This window comes from Natator depressus, chromosome 16, assembly GCF_965152275.1.
Source record: "Natator depressus isolate rNatDep1 chromosome 16, rNatDep2.hap1, whole genome shotgun sequence".
Taxonomy (NCBI): Eukaryota; Metazoa; Chordata; order Testudines; family Cheloniidae; genus Natator; species Natator depressus.
Window position 1 is genome coordinate 5,501,236 of NC_134249.1, and position 23,301 is coordinate 5,524,536.

General features: G+C 53.4%; 2 protein-coding genes across 7 annotated transcripts in view; one reads left to right on the plus strand and one right to left on the minus strand.

The window, feature by feature from the left end:
- Positions 1–6,270, minus strand: CYSRT1 (cysteine rich tail 1). Its single transcript, XM_074974140.1, has 2 exons — positions 6,134–6,270; positions 1–4,345 (listed from the first exon to the last, which is right to left on the minus strand). The coding sequence occupies exon 2, from the start codon at positions 4,145–4,147 to the stop codon at positions 3,746–3,748; it is 402 nt and encodes a 133-aa protein (XP_074830241.1). The 5' UTR covers positions 4,148–4,345; positions 6,134–6,270; the 3' UTR covers positions 1–3,745.
- Positions 4,432–23,301, plus strand: part of LOC142000058 (uncharacterized) — a 24,303-nt gene continuing 5,433 nt past the window's right edge. For 3 of the 6 annotated variants that reach the window (XR_012642151.1, XM_074974087.1, XM_074974089.1), the window contains exons 1-3: positions 17,396–17,490; positions 21,054–21,169; positions 21,740–21,829. Coding sequence is in view for 5 of the 6 variants with exons in the window: in XM_074974087.1 (XP_074830188.1) it covers positions 21,757–21,829 (73 nt within the window). In the remaining variant the exon portion in view is untranslated. Of the gene's footprint in view, positions 4,523–17,395; positions 17,491–21,053; positions 21,170–21,739; positions 21,830–23,301 lie in introns of those variants that run through there. The other 3 variants (XM_074974088.1, XM_074974090.1, XM_074974091.1) reach the window with 2 other exon arrangements.

Below are 23,301 nucleotides of genomic sequence, written 5' to 3' on the forward strand. Positions count from 1 at the left end.
TTACTTTATTCACAGCAACAGGGGCACCGGGAAATGCCAGATTTCTCAGCAGGGCCCAGGCATTGTTCAGCAGCCACCTGAGCCAACTACAATGAAATCCTGAATCACATGCTCCACACAGGGGCTGGGATGATTGGGGTCCGAGAGCACAGGCGGAGCCAGGGCCCCACTTCCAGCACAGGCGCTCTGTGTAGCAGCAGTACCGCAGACAGCCCAAAGCTTTAGCACAGTTCAGGTGCAATCAATCCAGATCTGGGTTTTAACGATGTCCAGGGTGAGCCCTGCTGGGAACTGGTTCCTCCCACAGTCGTGTTATAGACAGGACCTCTGCCGCCCACATGCAGCTGTGCCCCAGCAAGGGCAGTCCTGTAGCCATACAGAGCTGGAGGCAGCAGCATCCAGTCCTGGCAACGTGGCTGCATGGCACCCCGGCAGGCAAGCCACAGGCCTCATCCTGAGAGCCCTGGGGTTCTATGGGAGGCATGCACTGCAGCTCCCCTCAGAGATGGGGGCTGGACACCCCATGCAACGCTCTTTACGCTGCAGCTTGTGATCCAGGGACTGGCGACGGTGGATGGAGCGCTCACGCTCGCCTGGCAAGGGACAAACTGGTCTTTGGAGGCACTAGTTGGAGTACAACTGGACTATTGCTCTAGATCACCTGGAGGGGGGGGAGTAACGAAGCTGAGGGACAAGAGGCACAGATGGGCTCCTAGGTCACTCCTTGCGGGCGATCCTGGCTCAATGCACTTGGGTGAAGGCCACAACGAGCTGGAGCTCTGCAGCATGGCTCCTTGGTCCCACAGCATGGAACCCCATCCCCCTGGACTGTACGCCCAGCATCCCAGTGACATCCCGTTCCATGGATCTTACACTGCCCCCCTGCTGCAGAGTTCTGGGCTGGAAACACTCCAGGACATTGGCAGGGGGAAGTTCTGGCAGCTGGGCAGGAGACAGTGGGAGCTTTTGGTACCTGAGGATAGATATCTGGGAGGCAGCTAGGGTTAGGAGCGAGCAAAAATTAGCTGGGTGTTTCTGCTACAGTGATCAGCAGTGAAACAGTTGAAACGCTGACATCACTGGGTTTGAGTCAACACAGCAAGAGGGTGGGCCGGCTGTTCACAACTCTCAGAACTGTTGTTTCAGGCTGTCTTACAGTGAGCCCTCACTGAGTCCCACGGGGAAGGTTTCCTTTATAATCATAAAGGTAGGGTTGGAAGGGTTAGTCTTTTATCAGTAAAATCCATGAACATCGATTTCACCATACACACCGAAACGGACCAAAAAATATTTCCATTGATAATACCCAAAATTTACAGTTAGCCTTATATCAAAGCAGCATTTTTCTTACATTGCCTACTTATTTTGTACACTTTGACAATTTGTGTTTTATGGTTATAAACCTTTAACTTTTTGAATCTCCTCGTCTACTGTCATTAAATAATTATTGTCTGACCCTCCAATAACTTCCCCTACTGTGAAAATTTAAATCAATAAAACTAAAAACGTTCTTTAAAATAACCCTTGATACGATCTGTACAGATTACAAACAAATAAAACCTGAATTCCAGCCTACACAACGGTTAGAATCTTCCGAGCCGGGCAAGCTGAGATTCTGAACAAAGGACACTGGGCATGGTCCCTGCCCCCTCCTACAGCACTGCTCAGAGTCAGGGCGCTTGCTCCAGAGACAGTGGCAGGGTCTGCTCTCGAGAAGTGATGCAGCAGGTCTAGCAATGGGGCAAGTGCTAGCACAGGGCTCGGGGAGTTTTACCACTGTGCCCCAAACGCCTGCACAGTGATAAAACCCCCACAGTGCAGCTGCTGCAACAGAAACACCCCTTTTCTAGAGCAGAAACTCACCTGTGAGGCAGGTGGGAGCAGGCAGCTGCAGCCGCTAGGACCAGCGCTGCATGGGGCTGTTTGTGAAGGACAACAGTGGGTCTGGTTCAGGTTTCACATGCAAATCACTTGGCCTTGCACAGAGCACGCACGACATCTGGGAGGAAAGCCAAGTCTGGGGTGACACTGACAAGCTGCAGAGGGACTGAGCAGCAATCAGCCAGCTGCAGTGCATGGCAAGAGCTGCCCAGTGTAAAGGGCAGAGGGGTGCTGCCTCATTCCCTTTACTCATTACCTAACCAGCTGGTGCCCCTCTGCCTGTGCAGAGGACAGCACCGCTATTCCCTGTGGCCCTGCCCCCCACATCAGGGCTGGGGCTTATGCTTTAGGAATTCCCCCAAGGGAACAGACCCAATGACTTCATTACACCCTAGTCCTGGTCATCTGGCAACCCCAGTGGCTTCGAGCCTGGCAGGTCCTGCACGCCCCTTGTCCCACTCCCTCCCCTCCCCATTTCATTCTGAACCCTCCTCTGAAGCCTGCACTAGTCCCACAGCAGTACTGGCACTAACACCAAAAGCCCTGCACTGGCCAGGCCTCACTGCTCACGTAGAGCAGGGCTGGCCAGATGCCCCCTCTCCAGACCAAGTTGGAGTCACAAGTGCACAGCCCCTGCCTGTGCGGCAGCAGGCCACCAAGCCCTGGAAAGCGGCTCCTGCCAGCCGTGCTTCTCCCCAGCACAGAGGGGTGTGAGGTGTCAGAACAGTCTCCTACCACTATGAGTTCAGACTGAGAGGCCAGTGTGTCCAGCCATGGCACATCCCCAGAGCAGAGCCCAGCACATTCTCCAAGCTGCTTTGTTGGTTTGTCCTGGGTGTGTTTCCTTCCTTTGTCATGAGGGTGAGCAGCCAAGGACTGGCAGAATCCTCATTCCAGCCTGCTTAGCAAACAGAGTTTGTACCTCTCAACTACGTTGGTCAGGGGTGTGAGCGTTACCTACCCAGTTCCACCAGTCCAAATCCTAGCGTGGACACAGCTAGAGTAGGATCCAGGCGCTTCGTACCAGTAGAGCTCATTCCCTTTCCCCTACCGAAATGCTAGACCAGTATGAACACCTTTCCCCCAGTCTAACTGCAGCCACACTAGAGAATTGTACCATGACTGTCATGTGTAGACAAGGCCTTGGTTTGCAAGGCCATTTCCCCACAGAATCAAGAGGCACACAGTCTTCACAGCTAGGTAAGACTGTTCCCAGCATGCCCCAGCCACAAGGAGGAGCAGTGGGAATCCACAAGCACCCCTAAAACACTGCTCAGCCCCCCACAAACTCAGGTTCTTGCTTCTCCAGTGGGTGAAACCCTGGCATGTCTTTGTCTGAGCGGGGGTCAGCACAGCCGCATGGCCTGTTGCATCAGGGCTGTTCCCCAGCACAGACAGCAAGTGGGAGCAAGCGGTCGTGTTTCCACCACAGGGCACTGCACAAGGCACTCCAGGCTTCATCAGCATGTCTTGAAACTCCCCCGAGGCCTGGCCATGCTGCTGGTAGCACATCACTGCTACATGCCCATCACCGTGGTACCTGATCTCACTTTCCATAGGATAAACAAGCTCTAGAAAGCCGCCCTGCGACCAGGGCAAATATAGTCACACCTCACCCCATACCTCAGCGTCCCCGAGAGAGCCAAAGACCACTGAGAGTCTCAGGAGACTGCAAGGCTGCTGTTGGCTCCGGTTGCCCCCAAAGGCGTCCCACAGTTCCTGCTAGGATGGGCACCATAGCTCTGGGGCTGCCCATCCCAGCCCCCTTGCTGCAGTTCTACCAGCAGGATCCCACCTCCTTAAGGAGGCTGGCGTCTCAGCAGGGTGCCAGTCTGGGTGTGGCAAGGGGTCAGGGCTTGTGGCGTTAGGAGACGACACAGCAGCATTTCCGGCAGCAGGGGCAGTACTTACAGCAGCCACGGTCCGTGCCCACCCCAGGACTCTTCTGGTGCTTGTCTAGCTCGATGGTGTACAGCGGGGCTGAGGAAGCCCCGTTCAGCAGCTTCAGGCTGGCATAAGGGTTATATGGCTGGGCCCAGGACTCCTGCGTCATGACTTTTGAACCATCCGAACTATCCAGTGGCACCGATTTACTGGCACCATTCAGCTGCTCTACGGCTGGGTAGGTGGGCACGGCAGGATTAACAATGACAGTGGGTGAGGGCAGCTCCTCCCCCAGGTAGCGCTTAATGAAGCTGTTCTTGAGCTGACCTCGCGGAATATTCACGCTGGCGTAGGGGTTCTCAACTGTGATGCCACGCTCCATGTTCCCCCCACGCAAGGCAAGCTATCACAGGCCCTCTCTTGCTGCAGCGCCTCCAGCCACCTGGCAAACTACGGCAGAGGGAGCGAAGTCTGCGCTAGCAGCAAATCTGTACCACGCCCATCCACAGGGCAAGCAGACCCAGGCCAATGGGCTCAGCCCCAGCTCAGTTCTGTGGGCAGCCGCAGATCTTCCCAGCTCCTAGAAGAGAGAGGCTCCATTAACCCAGGAAGGGGGTGGGCAGGTCACTGGGCAGGTCTGGGCAGCTCCAAAGGAACTGTGGCAGCAGTGACAGCAGCTCTTCACAGGGGTGTCCAGCTCCTAGGGGCCAGATGTGCATAGCACGGGCCAGGCTGCTCAGCTGAGCCCACAGGGCAGGTAAGAATCATAGAATATCAGGGTTGGAAGGGACCTCAGGAGGTCATCTAGTCCAACCCCCTGCTCAAAGCAGGATCAATCCCCAACTAAATCATCCCAGCCAGGGCTTTGTCAAGCGAGAGACTGAGCCCTTCGCCCCAAACTCCAGCCAAACCCAGCCCCAGCGGCAAACAGTGGGCATGGAGAATGTGCCAGGAGCTTTGAAATCACTGCCCTGGGCCCAGTCTGCAGGTGCTGGGGGGTGGAGAGGGTACCTGGGAACAACCACGGGCTCCACTGGAAAGTGCCGGGTTCTGAGGGAGGGGAGGAGAGAAGGGGGCCAAGTGCCGGATGGGGGGGGTGCGAGAAGGGGGGGAAGGGGACTAGATGTCAGATACAGAAGCGGAGAGAGAAGGGAGGCAGCTAAAGGGACATGCAGGGGGAATAGAAGGGGGCCAGGTTCCAGGGGAGGACAGAAGAGAAGGGGGCCAAGTGCTGGATGTGGGGGAGGGGGGTGATAGTGGGGGCCCGGTGTTGGGTGCGTGGGGGGGGGTAGAAAAGAGGGGCTGGGTGGGGGAGAGAAGGGGCCCAGGTGCTGGCTGGGGGGGGGGGGGGCGGTGAGAAGGGAGCCAGGTGCCAGGCGGCTGGGGGGGGGGGGGCGGTGAGAAGGGAGCCAGGTGCCAGGCGGCTGGGGGGGGGAGAGAAGGGGGCCAGGTGCTGGTCGGGGGGGGGGTGTGTGTGTGTGGAGAACGGGGCCAGACTGGGGGGGGGAGAAGAGAGAGAAGGGGGCCAGGCGCGGGGGGGGGGGAGAGAGAAGGGGGCCAGGTGCCAGCCTGTGGGGGGGGGGGGGGAAGAAGGGTGCCAGGTGCCTGCCGGCCGGCCAGAAAAAGAGGCAGAGAGAGAAGGGGGCCAGGTGCCGGTCGCGGGGGGGGGGGGGGGGAGAGAGAGAGAGAGAAGGGGGCCAGGTGCCAGTCGCGGGGGGGGGAGAGGGAAGAAGGGGGCCAGACTGGGGCGGGGGGAGAGAGAGAAGGGGGCCAGGTGGTTGCCGGCCGGCCAGGAAAACAAGCAGAGAGAGAAGGGGGCCAGGCGCGGAGGGGGGAGAGTGAAGGGGGCTAGGTGCCGGCCTGTGGGGGGGGGGGGGAGAAGGGGGCCAGGTGCCTGCCGGCCGGCCAGAAAAAGAGTCAGAGAGAGAAGGGGGCCAGGTGCCGGTCGCGGGGGGGGGGGGAGGAGAGAGAGAAGGGGGCCAGGTGCCGGTCGCGGGGGGGGGGGAGGAGAGAGAGAAGGGGGCCAGGTGCCGGTCGCGGGGGGGGAGAGGGAAGAAGGGGGCCAGACTGGGGCGGGGGGAGAGAGAGAAGGGGGCCAGGTGCCTGCCGGCCGGCCAGGAAAACAGGCAGAGAGAGAAGGGGGCCAGGCGCGGAGGGGGGAGAGTGAAGGGGGCCAGGTGCCGGCCTGTGGGCGGGGGGGGAAGAAGGGGGCCAGGTGCCTGCCGGCCGGCCAGAAAAAGAGTCAGAGAGAGAAGGGGGCCAGGTGCCGGTCGCGGGGGAGGGGGAGGGGGAGGGGGGAGAGAGAAGGGGGCCAGGTGCGGGGGGACCCAAGCAAGCCCAGGTGTGGGTTCCCCTCGGGGCCACTCACCGCCCCTCCGGTCCGCCCCCCCCCCCGGCCGGACGCTCCTGCCGGCGGCGGCTGCTGCAAGCTCCGAGCCCCGCGATCTGTGCCCGGAACCGCTGCGGCTTCCTCCTGCTGCCCGGCAGCCGCACCCCAGGCGGGGCAGGGCTCAGCCAAGGACAGGGCGGCTGCCCCGGGCCGGACCAGCCTCCCGAACACCCTCCCCCTGCCTCCAGCAGCCCCATGCCTCAATACCCCCCTGACAGCCCTTCCCTTGGCCCTGCCCCGCCTCTCACCCCATCAACCCCCTGCCCCATAGCCCATCTAGTGACACCCCAGCCGAGCCCCCACACCCCTCAGCCGAACAGCCCCCCACACCCCCAAGCCGAGCTTCTCCCCCCAGCCCAGCTTTGGACGCCTCCTGGCCTCGCTCCCAACCTCCCATCCCAGCAGCCTCCTCTCCCACCTCCTGACACCATGCAGCCCCCAGGCCTGCGCCGAGACCCCCCTCCAGCCCAGGCTATGGCACCCCCGCTCTCCCTCCGCCCCGCCCCACTTTCTGAGGATGCACAAATAAGTCCAGAGTCGATGGCTGTTGACATTCGTCCAGAAAGGGGTCCTTTGGGCTGTGCGACAGCCAGTCACCCCTTGGCTTGTCCCTACTGATCTCAGCCCCGCCATGGCCTGTTCGCGCCAAGCGTGGCGGAGAAGTGGCCAAGAACTGGTGCAATGGCTAGTTGTGGAAGGGGTGTTTTCAGAAGTAATGGCCATTTCCCTGTTCTCATCCAGAACCCAGCCTTCCTCCTGCAGCAGAGGATAAAGAACCCTCCTGTATGGGGACATGCCAAGAATTGCCCTTTTTCAACATGGCCGCCATTGCTGGTATTCTCAATAGAACTGATGCCACAGGTTGCCCTTAATAAAGATGGTTACTGCCAGCCTTCCCCTCCCCCTCTGTGCTTCCTGAGGGAGCTGGTGGCCATTTTGAAGAAGGTCCTATTTCGTGGCATTCTCTGCAGAAGAACATCCCCCCAGCCTTCGTCCTGTTTTCAAAATCTACTTGTTGCACCACATCCACTGCACAGGGACTGCAGGAGGTCTGGAGACACTGCAGGGTAGGGAAGGGGGAAAGAGGTGGGTGGGTGCCCATACAGGGACCGTGCAGATGGGGAGGGGGATCAGTGATGTGCACTCCTGCTGCTCTGGTGCAAAGCAGCTTTAAGCACCTCACAACTGGCCAGTACTCTCTGTGCTGCTCTACGGTGGAGTCTCCTGTCACAGATCGTGTCCTATTTTCCTATTTTGATTTCATTTAAATTGGTAAAAAATTGGTTTAGCCCTTGTCTACAAACAAAAGTTGTACCCCTTTAACTCTACGCACAGAAAGAACAGGAGGACTTGTGGCACCTTAGAGACTAACAGATTTATTTGAGCATAAGCTTTCGTGAGCTACAGCTCACTTCATCGGATGCATTATGCTCAAATAAATTTGTTAGTCTCTAAGGTGCCACAAGTACTCCTTTTCTTTTGGCGAATACAGACTAACACGGCTGTTACTCTGAAATCTACCCACAGAGTTAAACTGGTACAACCCCTGCAGTGTGGATGCAGTTATATTGGTATAGTGGTGTCTGGTTATTCCTGTGTGGAAAGCGGAATAAGCTCTACTGCAATATGGCACCTTGATACCAATCTCACTGCATCCACAGTAGGGGACTGATTTAACTATTTGGGTAGAGTAATATCCCCTGACAGAAATAGTTCTCCCAGTATCAAGTCTGTGTGTAGAGCAAGCCTAAAGCTACATTCAAATAGGACACTTCGTCCGAAATGAGCATCCATCCACAGACAAAATGACTAAGGGTGTGAATTAAAATCCATTTGGGGGATGGCGTTGGCTAGTGTGGTAACCAGTCCTTACCTAGGCTTGGTCAACATTAAAAGCTACAGGAGCTAAAGGTGTGACATGAAATGATTTAGCTGGATGTAAATTTGTGTGAGGGCACTATGCTACCGACTTTCTAGAGGTCTGGCTTGTGTTGATAGATATTTGGGACCAAGCTAAGCCACTATAATTGCTCTTACACTGATAGAAGGGTGTCCTCCCAGAGGTTTGCATCAGTGTAAATCAGGTTTTAATTTGGTTTCACTAGTTAGTGACTAGTGAGTTAGTGAGGCCTCTGGGACAGGGACCATCTTTATTGTGTATGGCTAGAGCCCAGTGCAGAGAGGTGTTGATTCCTGACAGGGCCTCTGGAACTACTGCAGTAGAAATAATTCATGCTAATAATGCAAGTTTCCCTGGTCTCTGGTCACAGAGTCACTTTGGCTGGATGAGCCTTCCAGATGGTCACCTGGGCCACGCACTGGTATCCATGGAAGGCCTCTGGGGTGATGACACTCACCTTCTTGTGCTGACAACCTGAGTTGGGAATGCGCAGGGATCCTTTCTGTAGCTCTGGTCTCACTACTGCAGCCAGCCTCCAAAGTCCACTGCATCCCTTGCGTTAAAAGGGTTTGAAGCTGCTGGCTCCATCAGTGGGAAGCAGAAGGGGGGTAATGATGTCACTGCCTTTTTGTATCTACACTGCTTTAGAACATAAGAACAGCCATACTGGGTCAGACCAAAGGTCCATCTAGCCCAATATCCTGTCTTCCAACAGTGGCCAATGCCAGGTACCCCAGAGGGAATTAAAAGAACAGGTAATCATCAAGTGATCCATCCCCTGTCAGCCATTTGCAACTTCTGGCAAACAGGCTAGGGACACCATCCCTGCCCATCCTGGCTAATAGCCATTGATGGACCTATCCTCCATGAACTTATCTAGTTCTTTTTTGAACCCTGTTATAGTCTTAGGCTTCACAACATCCTCTAGCAATGAGTTCCACAGGTTGACTGTGCGTTGTGTGAAAAAATACTTCCTTTTGTTTGTTTTAAATCTATTGCACATTAATTTCATCTGGTGACCCCTAGTTCTTGTGTTATGAGTAAGGGTGTGTGTCTGTCATGGAAGTCACAGATTCCATGACTCTCCGTGACTTCTGCAGTGGCCAGTGCTAGCTCAGGGGCTGCCTGAGCTGGTCAGCCCCTGGGCCAGCAATAGCAGCAGCAGTTTGGGTATGTGGGAGGGCGCTCAGGGCTGGGGCAGGGGGCTGGAGTGCGGGGCGGCGCTTACCTCAGGGGGAGGGCTCCCCAGCTCCGACCGGCATGTCCGTGCAGGCATTACCCCCACAGCTCCCATTGGCTGCAGTTCCTGGCCAATGGGAGCTGCGGAGCCAGGGCTTGTGGCAGGAGCAGCACGTGGAGCCCCCTTGGCTGCCCCTCCCCCTAGGAGCTGCAGGATCATGCCTGTCGGAGCCAGCTAGGGAACCTTCCAACTCCGCCAATCCTCCCCTGCAGCAGCAGCAGCAGGGGTCCTGGGCTGCGCGCTGCCCGCCCCCCACCAGCACCAGCAGGGTCCCGGACTGCACACCGCCGCCCGCACACACTCCCCACCAGCGCCAAGGGCCGGGGTTCTGGGCCAAGCGCCACCACCCACCCCCACTAGGCACCAGTGGAGGTCCTGGGCCACCCTCCCAGCACCCACAGCACCCTGGACCACCCCCACAGAGCACTCGGGACCCCCAGCCCAAGTTTTAGTTATGGGTATATAGTAAAAGTCATGGACAGGTCACAGGCTGTGAATTTTTGTTTACTGCCCTGTGACCTATCCATGACTTTCACTAAAAATACATGTGGCTAAAACGTAGCCTTAGTTATGAGAAGGAGTAAATAACACTTCCTTATTTACTTTCTCCACACCAGTCTATCATATCCCCCCTTCGTCGTTTCTTTTCCAAGATGAAAAGTCCCAGTCTTATTACTCTCTCCTCATACGGCAGCCGTTCTATACCCCTAATCATTTTTGTTGCCTTTTTCTCTACCTTTTCCAATTCCAATATATCTTTTTTTGAGATGGGGCAACCACATCTGCACGCAGTATTCAAGATGGGGTCGTACCATGGATTTATATAGCGGCAATATGATATTTTCTGTCTTATAGATCCCTTTCTTAATTATTCCCAACATTCTGTCCACCTTTTTGATTGCTGCTGCACATTGAGTGGATGTTTTCAGAGAACTATCCACAATGACTCCCAGATCTCTTTCTTGAATGGTAACAGCTAATTTAGACCCCATCATTTTATATGTATAGTTGAAATTATGTTTTCCAATGTGCATTACTTTGCATTTATCAACATCTAATTTCATTGCCATTTTGTTGCCCAGTCACCCAGCTTTGAGAGATCCTTTAGTAGCTCTTCACAGTCTGCCTGGGACTTAACTAACTTGAGTAGTTTTGTATCATCTACAAATTTTGCCACCTCGCTGGTTACCCCTTTTTCCAGTTAATTTACGATATGTTGAATAGGACTGGGCCCAGTACAGATCCCTGGAGGACACCAGGCCCAGTACAGATCCCTGGAGGACACCACTATTTATCTCTCTCCATTCTGAAAACTGACCATTTATTCCTACCCTTTGTTTCCTATCTTTTAACCAGTTACCAATCCATGAGAGGACCTTCCCTCTTATCCCATGACAGCTTCCTTTGCTTAAGAGCCTTTGGTGAGGGACCTTGTCAAAGGCTTTCTGAAAATCTAAGTACACTATATCCACTGGATCACCCTTGTCCACATGCTTTTTGACCCCTTCAAACAATTCTAGTAGATTGGTGAGGCATGATTTCCCTTTACAAAAAACATGTTGACTCTTCCCCAACAAATTATGTTAATCTGTGTTTCTGACAGTTTTGTTCTTGACTATAGTTTCAGCCAGTTTGCCCGGTACTGAAGTCAGGCTGACTGGCCTGTAATTGCCGGGATCACCTCTGGAGCCCTTTTGAAAAATTGATGTCACATTAGCTGTCCTCCAGTCATTTGGTACAGAAGCTGATTTAAATGATAGGTTACAGACGACAGTTAGTTGTTCTGCAATTTCACATTTATGTTCCTTGGGTGAACACCATCTGATCCTGGTGACTTATTACTGTTTAGTTTATCAATTTGTTCGAAAACCTCCTGTAATGACACCTCAATCTGGAACAGTTCCTCAGATCTGTCACCTAAAAAGAATGGCTTAGGTTTGGGAATCTCCCTCACATCCTCAGCCATGAAGACCAATGCAAAGAATTCATTTAGTTTCCCCGCAATGGCCTTATCATCCTTGAGTGCTCCTTTAGCATCTCGACAGGTTTCAGAGTAACAGCCGTGTTAGTCTGTATTCGCAAAAAGAAAAGGAGTACTTGTGGCACCTTAGAGACTAACCAATTTATTTGAGCATGAGCTTTCGTGAGCTACAGCTTACTTCATCGGATGCATACTGTGGAAACTGCAGAAGACATTATATACACAGAGACCATGAAACAATACCTCCTCCCACCCCACTCTCCTGCTGGTAATAGCTTATCTAAGGTGATCATCAGCACAAATCCAGGTTTTCTCACCCTCCGCCCCCCCCCCCCCACAAACTCACTCTCCTGCTGGTAATAGCCCATCCAAAGTGACCACTCTCTTTACAATGTGTATGATAATCAAGGTGGGCCATTTCCAGCACAAATCCAGGTTTTCTCACCCCCCCCCTTCCCAAAAAAAACACACACACACAAACTCACTCTCCTGCTGGTAATAGCTTATCCAAAGTGACCACTCTCCCTACAATGTGCATGATAATCAAGGTGGGCCATTTCCAGCGCAAATCCAGGTTTTCTCACACACACACCCCCCCACACACACACAAACTCACTCTCCTGCTGGCAATAGCTCATCCAAACTGACCACTCTCCTTACAATGTGTATGATAATCAAGGTGGGCCATTTCCAGCATAAATCCAAGTTTAACCAGAACGTCTGGGGGAGGGGGGGGGGTAGGAAAAAACAAGGGGAAATAGGCTACCTTGCATAATGACTTAGCCACTCCCAGTCTCTATTTAAGCCTAAATTAATAGTGTCCAATTTGCAAATGAATTCCAATTCAGCAGTTTCTCGCTGGAGTCTGGATTTGAAGTTTTTTTGTTGTAAGATAGCGACCTTCATGTCTGTGATTGCGTGACCAGAGAGATTGAAGTGTTCTCCGACTGGTTTATGAATGTTATAATTCTTGACATCTGATTTGTGTCCATTTATTCTTTTACGTAGCGACTGTCCAGTTTGACCAATGTACATGGCAGAGGGGCATTGCTGGCACATGATGGCATATATCACATTGGTGGATGTGCAGGTGAACGAGCCTCTGATAGTGTGGCTGATGTTATTAGGCCCTGTGATGGTGTCCCCTGAATAGATATGTGGGCACAGTTGGCAACGGGCTTTGTTGCAAGGATAGGTTCCTGGGTTAGTGGTTCTGTTGTGTGGTATGTGGTTGTTGGTGAGTATTTGCTTCAGGTTGGGGGGCTGTCTGTAGGCAAGGACTGGCCTGTTTCCCAAGATTTGTGAGAGTGTTGGGTCATTCTTCAGGATAGGTTGTAGATCCTTAATAATGCGTTGGAGGGGTTTTAGTTGGGGGCTGAAGGTGACGGCTAGTGGCGTTCTGTTATTTTCTTTGTTAGGCCTGTCCTGTAGTAGGTGACTTCTGGGAACTCTTCGGGCTCTATCAATCTGTTTCTTCACTTCCGCAGGTGGGTATTGTAGTTGTAAGAATGCTTGATAGAGATCTTGTAGGTGTTTGTCTCTGTCTGAGGGGTTGGAGCAAATGCGGTTGTATCGCAGAGCTTGGCTGTAGACGATGGATCGTGTGGTGTGGTCAGGGTGAAAGCTGGAGGCATGTAGGTAGGAATAGCGGTCAGTAGGTTTCCGGTATAGGGTGGTGTTTATGTGACCATTGTTTATTAGCATCTCGATCATCCAGTGGCCCCACTGGTTGTTTAGCAGGCTTCCTGCTTCTGATGTACTTAAAAATTTTTTTTGCTATTACTTTTTGAGTCTTTGGCTAGCTGTTCTTCAAATTCTTTTTTGGCCTTTCTAATTATATTTTTACACTTCATTTGCCAGAGGTTATGCTCCTTTCTGTTTTCCTCACTAGGATTTGAGTGGTGAAGTGGTGAAGTTCACTAGTGGTGAAGTACTGGAATGGGTTATCTAGGGAGGTGGTGGAATCTCCTTCCTTAGAAGTTTTCAAGGTCAGGCTTGACAAAGCCCTGGCTGGGATGATTTAGTTGGGGATTGGTCCTGCTTTGAGCAGGGGGTTGGACTAGATGACCTCCTGAGGTCCCTTCCAACCCGGATATTCTATGATTCTATGATTTAACTTCCACTTTTTAAAGAATGCCTTTTTGCGTCTCACTGCTTCTTTTACTTTGTTGTTTAGCCACGGTGGCACTTTTTTGTTTTTTAATTTGGGGTATACATTTAAATTGAGCCTCTATTATGGTGACTTTAAAAAGTGCGGAGGCCATGATGCCAGGAGGCAGTGCTGTCTCTGTGGTGCCAAGGTGCAGTGCCGTCTCTATGGTGCCAGGAGGCAGTGCCAAGGCCATGGCACCGGGGGACAGTGCTGTCTCTATCATGATAGGGGCAGTGCCAAGGCCATGGCACCGGGGGGCAGTGCTGTCTCTATCATGACAGGGGCAGTGCCAAGACCATGGCACTGGGGGGCAGTGCTGTCTCTATCATGACAGAGGCAGTGCCGTCTCTATCATGACGGGGCAGTGCCAAGGCCATGGCGCCGGGGACACAGTGCTGTCTCTATGGCACCCCAGGGCAGTGCTGTCTCTGACGTGGTTGGGCGCAGTGTAGAGATGGTGGCGCTGTGGGGCAGTGCTGTCTCTGTGGTGCTGCAGGGCAGTGCAGAGGCCATGGTGCTAGCAGGTGGGATTCACAGAAACCAAGGCCAGAAAGGACCACTGTGATCATCTAGTCCAGGGGTGGCCAACCTGGGGCACCAGAGCCACATGGGGCTCTTCAGAAGCTAATATGGGGCTCCTTGTATAGGCACCGACTCCGGGGCTGGAGCTACAGGTACCAACTTTCCAGTGTGCCAGGGGGTGCTCACTGCTCAACCCCTGGCTCTGCCACAGGCCCTGTCCTCACTCCACCCCTTCCTGCCCCCTCCCCTGAGCCTGCCATGCCCTCGCTTCTCCCCCCCTCTGCTCCCAGCCTCCTGCATGCCACGAAACAGCTGATCAGGAGGTGCGGGGGAGGGAGGGGGAGGTGCTGATTGATGGGGCTGCTGGTGGGTGGGAGGTGCTGGGAGCGGGGTGGGGAGCTGACGGGGTGGGGGGGGGCTGCTGACATATTACTGTGGCTCTTTGGCAATGTACATTGGTAAATTCTGGCTCCTTCTAATCTGACCCCCTGTATAATGCAGGCCAGAGACCTGCCCCACAATCATCCCTCGGGCACATCTGTTAGAGAAACAGCCAAGCTAGATTTTAAAATGGTCAATAACGGAGAATCCAGGGATCCAGCACAGGCACCTTCTTTGTCCCTGCTACTCCTCTCCTCTGCCCTATGCTGCCAGGCTGAGAAAACCAGAGGCTCCGGGTCCCCTCACCCTCCACACCCAGACAATTTTCTGGGTTGCAACAGGCCATAAACATTTTAAAATGGGTCCTGAGCCCAAAATGATTGAGAACCACTGCTCCAGGCTATTTCAAACATAGTGTATCTAGTAGAACAGGTTACAATAGTGACATGCTGTATATTTTAGGGAATTAGAATACAGGAACTCTATTGACTATGTGACAAGCTTCAGAGTGGTAGCCGTGTTAGTCTGTGTCAGCAAAAATAATGAGGAGTCCTTGTGGCACCTTAGAGACTAACAAATGTATTTGCTTTCAGAGTAGCAGCCGTGTTAGTCTGTATCTGCAAAAAGAACAGGAGTACTTGTGGCACCTTAGAGACTAACAAATTTATTAGAGCATAAGCTTTCGTGAGCTACAGCCCACTTCATTGGGTGCGTAGAATGGAACATATAGTAAGAAGATATATATATACATACAGAGAAGGTGGAAGTTGCCATACAAACTGTGAGAGGATAGTTAGTTCAGATGAGCTATTATCAGCAGGAGAAAAAAACATTTGTAGTGATAATCAAGATGGCCCATTTAGACAGATGACAAGAAGGTGTGAGGATACTTAACATGGGGAAATAGATTCAATATGTGTAATGACCCAGCCACGCCCAGTCTCTATTCAAACCCAAGTTAATGGTATCTAGTTTGCATATTAATTCAAGCTCAGCAGTTTCTCATTGGAGTCTGTTTTTGAAGCTTTTCTGTTGCAGAATTGCCACCGTTAAATCAGTGGGTTCTAACCCACGAAAGCTTATGCCCAAATACATTTGTTAGTCTCTAAGGTGCCACAAGGACTCCTCGTTATTTTTATTGACTATGTATTTCTCAGCACTGGTCTGATGCACTGCCCCCTAGGAGCTGTCTTAGGAACTGACTGTATTACCTCTTCAGTAACCAAGTGGTACCAAGGGTATTTTCACCTGTCCTTTTCTGCCAGGTGAAGGCACCTGTAGGAGTGAGGGTCTCCGGGGCCTCATGCGGCGCTAGAGCTTATAGGTGCCTATAGGAGTGCGGAGCACCTCCTGGACTCGCGTCTGAGCTTGCAGTACCCCACATACCCAGGGATCCACAGAGTTTGGGGACCCAGAGTCTTTGTCACATCCCCATAGGGTGGGAGGCAGCTACAGAAAATGACAGGAAATGCTGAAAGGTGAAGCCCTCCAATGTGGCCATAGGGCCAAAGAGAGAGAGAGCACAAGACAAGCCCTCTACCACTTCATTATTTCTATTTCAGTAGCTCCTTGAGACCCGGTATCTGCCCCCAAAGGGTTTGAACGCTAAGCACATGGTGAGACAACAACAGAGGGATACAGCAGATAAATGGGGGAAGACAAGCTAACAGCAAAGCCATCATAATAGTGCTGCAGCACCAGGATGCCCAGTGCCCGCCATTGGGTGCCATCCCAGCAGGGAGGAGTTGTAAGGAGGGATTTGGACAAGGACATTGGTGGCTTTGTGGAGAGCACCTACCATGCAAGGGATTCGGTCTGGTCCTGGTCCTGGTCCTGGCTGCTCTGGAGGGTTCTTTACTGATCACTAGGGCCCCCCACTCTCCTTGTGTTCTGGGAGTCTCTGAGGAACCATCTTCTGGAGCAGCAGGATCGCATTCAGGAGGTGGTTCCTCATCTTTCTGCTGCTTGCTGCCTCCTCCCTTGGTGAGGAGGAGGAAAATCTCTCTCCCTTGGAATGGGCATCATGCTAAGCAGCTTTCCAAATATATTTGCGTCTGTAACTGGATCCAGTGTAGTAGCCATGTTAGTCTGTATCAGCAAAAACAACAAGGAGTTCTTGTAGCACATTAGAGACTAACAAATTTATTTGGGCATAAGCTTATGCCCGAATAAATTTGCTAGTCTCTAACGTGCCACAAGTACTCCTCGTTGTTGTAACTGGATCCTGATCCTTTACAGCTAGAGGAACTAGTCTGGGAGGTCAGTTACCTGTTCCAGGTAACCTGAGAAGGCAAGTGGAAGCCAAAGGAATAAGAATCAGAATGGGTGCTGGGTGCGAGGAAGATGGTCCCAGGGAAGCGACTGGGAGGGAGAAGGTGAAGGAAGGCCCAGGCTGTTATTCTTTTAAGGGCCTGGGACCTTGAGCCTTGCAGGGTGGGTGAGGAAAAACTCCCTGTGCTGGTTCAGACAGATGTTTGGGGCAATTAGACCCTCTCGGGAAGGGTCAAGGAGTGATCAGGTGGGTGACAAAAAACAGGCTGAGAGGCTTAGTCAGAGACTGCTTAGTGAAGAACTCAGCCAGGGCCCAGCTGCAACAAGAAGGGCTGTGAACTCCTGAACTTAAAGGGAGAGTTTGCAGGCCTTGCAAGGGATTGTGGAGCCCCAAACCTAAGGGGTGGGAATATCAATTGGGTTCTTTTGGGAGCTGGATGTTGTTTAATACAGCGGACACCGGGAGAGGGGGGACACTGTTTAATGACTGGGGGTGGAAGTAGGTTATTCCTGATACTTGGGAAACTGAGGCCAGGGCTGGCGGTGGCGAGCCCTGCCGCAGGTGGGCATGTCCGGAGACGGCCCCGCTCTCCTGCAGGGTGACTGGTGGGGATGGGCAGCCAACGCGCCCCTTTAGCCCAGGCCGCCTTGGGCCCTCGCCTGCCCTCTGGGGATGTGGAGGCTGGCGGCCTGGAGGCTCCCTGCCCCAGCTGCGGCCGGCGAAGGGGGCCGGGGCCTAGGGCGCTCCCCAGCGGCGGGGCCCGTGTCACGGCTCCCCGGGCCGGCCGAACTACGTTTCCCACAGGCCCTTGCGCCGAAAAGCCGCTTCCCCGGCGCGTCCGCGGGCCCCGCGCACCCTGCGCCCGGCCTGGCTGCGGAGCGGGCTCAGGTGAGTGCTGTGGCCGGGGCAGGGGGCGTGGAGCCGGCCAGCGCAGGCGGGCCCCGCGGTCCGTCGCTGCGTTCCGGGGGGGGCCGGCACGACACCCCCGGGGCCGGGGCCGGGGCCTGGGGCTGGGCCGCGGGCTGGGGTTGGGCTTGGGGGCTGGGCGGCGCGCTGCGGCCCATCCCGTCTGGCTACGCTGTGGTGTTCGGAGCGGCCAGCCCGGCCCAGCGGATGGGGCTCGGCCCGGGGGTCAGCAGCGCTGGGTAGCTCTGCCACTGACCAGCTGGGTGACATCAGGCCAGTCACTTTGCTGTTCTGTGCCTCAGTTTCCCCACCTGCCCCATGGCTCCCGCGAAGCCTGCTGTTTAAAGGGCTCCAAAGGGACGGGTGGTCAGAACTGGTCTAAGGCAGCCCTCACCTTGCTGCGGAAGAGTGGGAGTTTGCCCGGTTCTGCTCCCATCGAAGTCAAACTCCCACTGACTTGAAAAGCCTTGTGTCACTTCACAAGTGTAAAGATGGTGGCCACTTTTTCCATATTCCATTTCCAGCTTGTTATATTTTGCCTATGTAAATCTATCCTCCTCTCCCCCCCCCCCCCCCGCACTTTCAATTGGATACGTGAATTTTGCCTTTCTGTCCCCGTGTTGCTGTGAACAGTAGTTGCTGTGTTTCACCTCAGAGGTAGCTACACTGCTGTATAATGGGGTCTCTAAAAATATGGACCAGATATATCAACCCTGCATCTGGTGGTGGCCTTGCCTGCCCTAGGGAGAAAGGGAACCAGTCTGTCCTTCAGAGCTATGTTAGCATGCTGCAAGGACTACACGCACCACTTACCAACCCCTGGAGCTTTCTCTCACAAGAAACATGCCCAAAGCCCTTTCCCTGGATAGGTAAATAAACTGTAGGCCTAAGAAGAGCGATTCATGGATTCTAAGGCCAACAGGATTCATTCTGACCCAATCTAGGAATATCAGCCAAATCACCCATTCTGTTAAAGTTGTGGGCCAGCAGTGAAAGTGTCACTTCAAAAGGTAAACTTTGCAGCTGGTGCAGAACATTCCCTTTTAAGTAGGGCACTTACTATTGCCTGTACATGTAATATGTGTTTTTTTATGTAAATGCCTCCTATGCAACCTCCTGTTCTCTGCTCAATAATGTGCCTCGGCCCTCTCCAAGTCAGCCCAGTGTGTCCAGCCCACTCACAGTACTGCAACTTTCTGATGAAGTGGGTTCTAGCCCATGAAAGCTTATGCCCAAATAAATGTGTTAGTCTTTAAGGTGCCACAAGGACTCCTCATTGTTTTTTCTAAGTAGAATTACTTGAAAAAAACAATTCTCTTTAAAGCAGTAGACAACCAGGCTACTCAGGTCCAAAGCCATGCATGCTTACTGCCTAAAACGAAGAAGGGCATGTTGTACCCATTAATAACTGCTGTTTAAAATCCTCCTGAGATATTATTGGAGTAAAAAGAGTATCATCATCATGAGACGACATCATTGTTTTTTTCCACAAATACAGAACTGAAATGTTTATTAAACCCTTCTGTCTTTTCTGCATTATTATTGATACTTCTACCATTTACATCTACTAATGGACCAATACCATTGTTCTTTTTGTTCCTGATATACTTTAAAAATTCCTTCTTATTGTCCTTAACTCTGCTGGCCATACATTTCTCCTTGTGTCTCTTTGCTTCCCTTAGCAGTTTCCTACACTTCCTAGCTTCTGATTTATATTCAGTACTATCCATTTCCCCCTTCTTCCATTTGTTGGCTTTTTGTGCATCCATTAAAGTGTCTTAAACAATTCCCAGTTGTTTTTCATGTTTTTCTGATTAAATTCTTCCTCCCAGCTGATTTCTCATTTGTTTGCAGATTTGTGAAACTCATCCTTTTAAAGCATTAAGTATATATATTGCTGTTTTGAACTTTTTGCACATTTAAAATGTGATCAGGTCGTGATCACTTGCATCTAAGCTACCATTAACTTTTAGTTCCAGATGAGAGGCTCTGAGTCATCTTGGGGGAAAGTAAAGGCAGCCCAAGGCAGAAGGCGTTCTTCTGAGACAGAGCTGGCTGGCAGCTGGAACTATGTTTTTGGGGCAGTGTGTATGCATTAATAACGGTGGGGAATGTGACTGCCAACTCAAGCTGCTGAGATCCTGAGCTGACCTGCTTTTAAATCTGCCTTCCAGAAAATCTGCAGCTCATTCCTCTTGTCCTTTGAGCCTGGTCTCCCTTCCTCTCACCCACAGCACTGAGAATGGCTCCCTTTTCTGAGGTTTTGCTTCACCAAGGGAAGCCCAGACTTTACAGGCTTCTGTCCCTGTAAGAGATGGGGCACTGTCTCCCCATGTGCTGCGCCACACCTCTCCCACTGTCCCCTCCCCAACTCCACACTCATTGGCAATAAAGGTGCTACTGTCCCTTCAGGGGGCTGCCCTCTCTCCATAGCCTGCTGCAGCCCAGCCCCAGCCCAGCAGGCCCATCTCCCAGGCAGCCTCTTCTCTGGGCCTTGGTCCCAGCAGCCATTTCTCCCCCCCCCCCCCCCCCCCGGGTTTCTTCCTGCCCTCATCCTCCCTCCCCCATACTGCCTATGCTCCTGCTAGGATATCTCACCACCAGTGCTGCCAACCTGAAGAGAGAAAAAATCCTGAGATGTTCTGGATGACTGTGTTGTGTTGTAGGGTTGGACTGCCCTGCCCACCCCTGAGGGCAGGGGACAATCAGTGCTGCCATGCTCCTAGCTGGATTGGTTGAGGGGATTTTGGCCCCTGCTGCTGGAGCTCTTGCTCCACATCTGCCCATCCCTGCCCAGCAATTAATTCTGCCCCAATCTCTGCTCCCCCTGGGCTCTTCAACCCCTCTCCCAGGCCTGGGGGGGGGGCTGCAGAGGGGTCCCCTCTACCCTTTCCAGACTGGGGAGTGGATCCAGGGGTTCAGCCCCACCCCCCACTCAGGCTGGGGAAGCGGGAGGACAGCCCAGTGGCTTTGGTTTGCTGAGCGGAGGGGGAGGGGGAGGGGGAGAGGGAGAGATCGACTGCCCGACCCTTTAGGCAGAATAACCAATCAGAAGGCTCAAATTGACCTGAGACCGTGGCACTAGCTGGCTCTGCTGTGCTAGGCCTCACCCATCCAAGGCCAGGCAGTGATTCGCTCCCCTGTGCCTGCGGGATCCTAGAGATGTCTGATTGCTCCCTCCAAGAGCCCCCCGGCAGTAGCCCCCGGTCCCCATAGCTGGGTGCCTGGCGTCCATGCCATCTCTCCAGGGTCGCCCCAGGAGAAGAAACCTGGGTAGTGAGTTTGTAGGTGTTAAATGCAGGGCTCAGCTGCCTGGAGCAGGGGAAGAAGCTGGTTGCAGTGAGGCCTGGGCCCTGGGGGGCTCTGGCACTGTCTTCCTGGCCTTTTGGCTGCATTTTTGGGACTCAGCCTGGCCTCAGTACTCCAATTTCAAGTGTGTTTTCAAGCTGCTGGCTCTGCTCCTCCTTCTCCATCCCTGGCCCAGGCACCTGGGGCCAGGGATAGCACTGGGGGAAGATGTTGCATGGGGCTATCTGTTGTTTCAGGTGCTGCTGGTTTCGCTGAGATGCCTGTCATTCTTGGAGGCTGAGTGGGCTGTTTGGCCAAAGGGCAGAGGCCCTCTCCATCATTCAGGAGAATGACCAGACTCTGCTCTCTCAGGGTAGGGGATTGATTTTACCCAGACCTCTTCTCAGTGACATGCATGGGTCGACTCCAGCTCATACATCTTCCCTGGCTCCTTACGTTTTGTGGTGATATGTGCCCGTAAGAGCCCCTGGAGCCTGGGGGGGTCTGACGCTGTCCCATCAGTGACATTAAGCTTTGGGCTCACTCAAAGATGGTAAAGCACCAGGAAAGGGTGTGGGGGCTGTAGATGTGACCCCTGAATGGAAATCCCTTGTGCTCACCTTAGAGCTTCCTGGGGAAAGGCCAGGTGTGTATGTGTATCGGTGTTTTCATGCTCCCGTTAATTCCCTTCTCCCACCCCTCGGACTCCAGGTCCCCTGTCCTGGGGAGGGCCTGAGCTCTGGGCAAGGTTAGAAATGAGAAACCGACTAATAGTGGTGTTCTGCTGCGTGTGGGGTCCCTGTGGGACTTAGTACATCTCCCAGCAGATGCCTTACTTTTCCTGACGTCTCCAAGCATTTTCCCCTCCATTCAGGCTGCATGTCTCCTCCAGCACAGAATTTGGAGTTTGTAACCTGCTGCCCATTTCCTTTCCCCTGAGCAGGATTTGTGATCTCCTGGATGGAACGAGAGGAAGAGCTGCAGGTCCTGGATCCCCAGGACTTGGAGAAAACAGATATCCCAAGGCTCACAGGTGAGGGCTAAAAGCTAAATCAACTCAGGAACCATCAGTGCATGAACCCAAAAGCGGGAAAGCCAAGAAGAGCTGAGCTGTCACTTTCCTGCCCCATCCCACCAGTCTCTTGTGCAAGGGCTGAAGCCTGCCATCAGAGTAAGGATCTGGCTGTGACATTTAGCCACCTTCCTGCCATGGGGCTTTTCTGCTTGGTTAGACATTGTGATCAGCCTGGAATTAGAGAATCACAGATGAAAGCCTCATTTAGTGGCAGGTCTGGTTCAGCAACCCAGTGTTCACCCATGAGAAACTTTACAGAAACAAGAGGTTAAGGGCAGAGACTGCCACATTCCTGGCCATCGTCCGGTCACATATGGTGCTCTCTGAACAGCCCCTCCCAAATGCTATACAAGGCTCTTCCCCTTCCACCTCCAGTAGATACCTCAGAGCAGCACTTCCCCCAGCTTCATCCAACTCCCGCTTTACCACACAGCTTTCACTCCAAGCCTGGTACTAAGAGACCTTCACACCATCCTGTGGGTAACTCTGTTGTGCCTGAACACTGTCCAGGTTGTATGAGAGCGCGAGTTGGCTGGTGAAGGGGGACGTGCTGCTTTTCAGTGTCTGATAGAGGTGGACGGGAGCGCTGGACAGTGCTGTTGACGGTACTGTAGTGAGCCTGAGTCAAGGACAGGGAGCGCTGAAGTTCATTAACCCCTTAATGCCGGGAACAGGAAAGAGACATCAGTCTTCCTGTTTATTCCTATCAGAGATGTCATGATTTTGGTTGGAAGGCAGCTCTGCCCTCTGCAGGGGTTGGGAGGAAAGGTCCTCCGACAGTGCAGAAAACCAGCTGTGTATTCTCCACCAAGTGAGCAGCACCATATTGGAAGCAAAAGGCTGGACGGCTTCTGTCAGAAGTCAGTCTTGCGAAGAAAGTGGGGGGTGAGGAAGGGAACAGCCAGCTGGCCCCTTCCTCCTGAGCAGGATTTTCAGGGGGCGGGGTTTTCATGCTGCATCTTCTGGGTTGACCATCTTCTGGCAAGAACCTCCATACTCTGCAGTGCTGCCAGGAAGGGAGGAAGAAGGGGAGGTATGGAAGGGGGGAAGAGAAGCCTAGGGGATGGGGGACATAGGGGAGGGGGTAAGAACAAAGTGGTTGAAGGGCAGGAACTCGGGTTGGGGAGGGTAGCAGGGGGAAGGGCAGGAGCCATGGCAGAAGGGGTGGGTATAGGAGCAGAGTGGGGGGACAGGGCAGGAGCTGGGGAGGGACAGAGACCATTTGAGGGGACTGAGGCAGCGGGATCTGTGAGCCCTATAGCATCCCCAGGAGCCCTGAGCCTCGTCCCATTCTCGGTTTTCACGGGACCCCTGCCTGTCAGAGCACAGGATGGACAGTCCTGTCCCTGCCTCTGGCGCACAGTTCCTGTGTGATGGGCAATCAGATAAACAAGCATTTTCATAGGTGACCACTGTGTGTTCCTCATTTT

Coding starts and splice junctions, on each gene's coding strand:
- CYSRT1 (XM_074974140.1), bottom strand. CDS start 4,147: ATGGAGCGTGGCATCACAGTTGAGAACCCCTACGCCAGCGTGAATATT.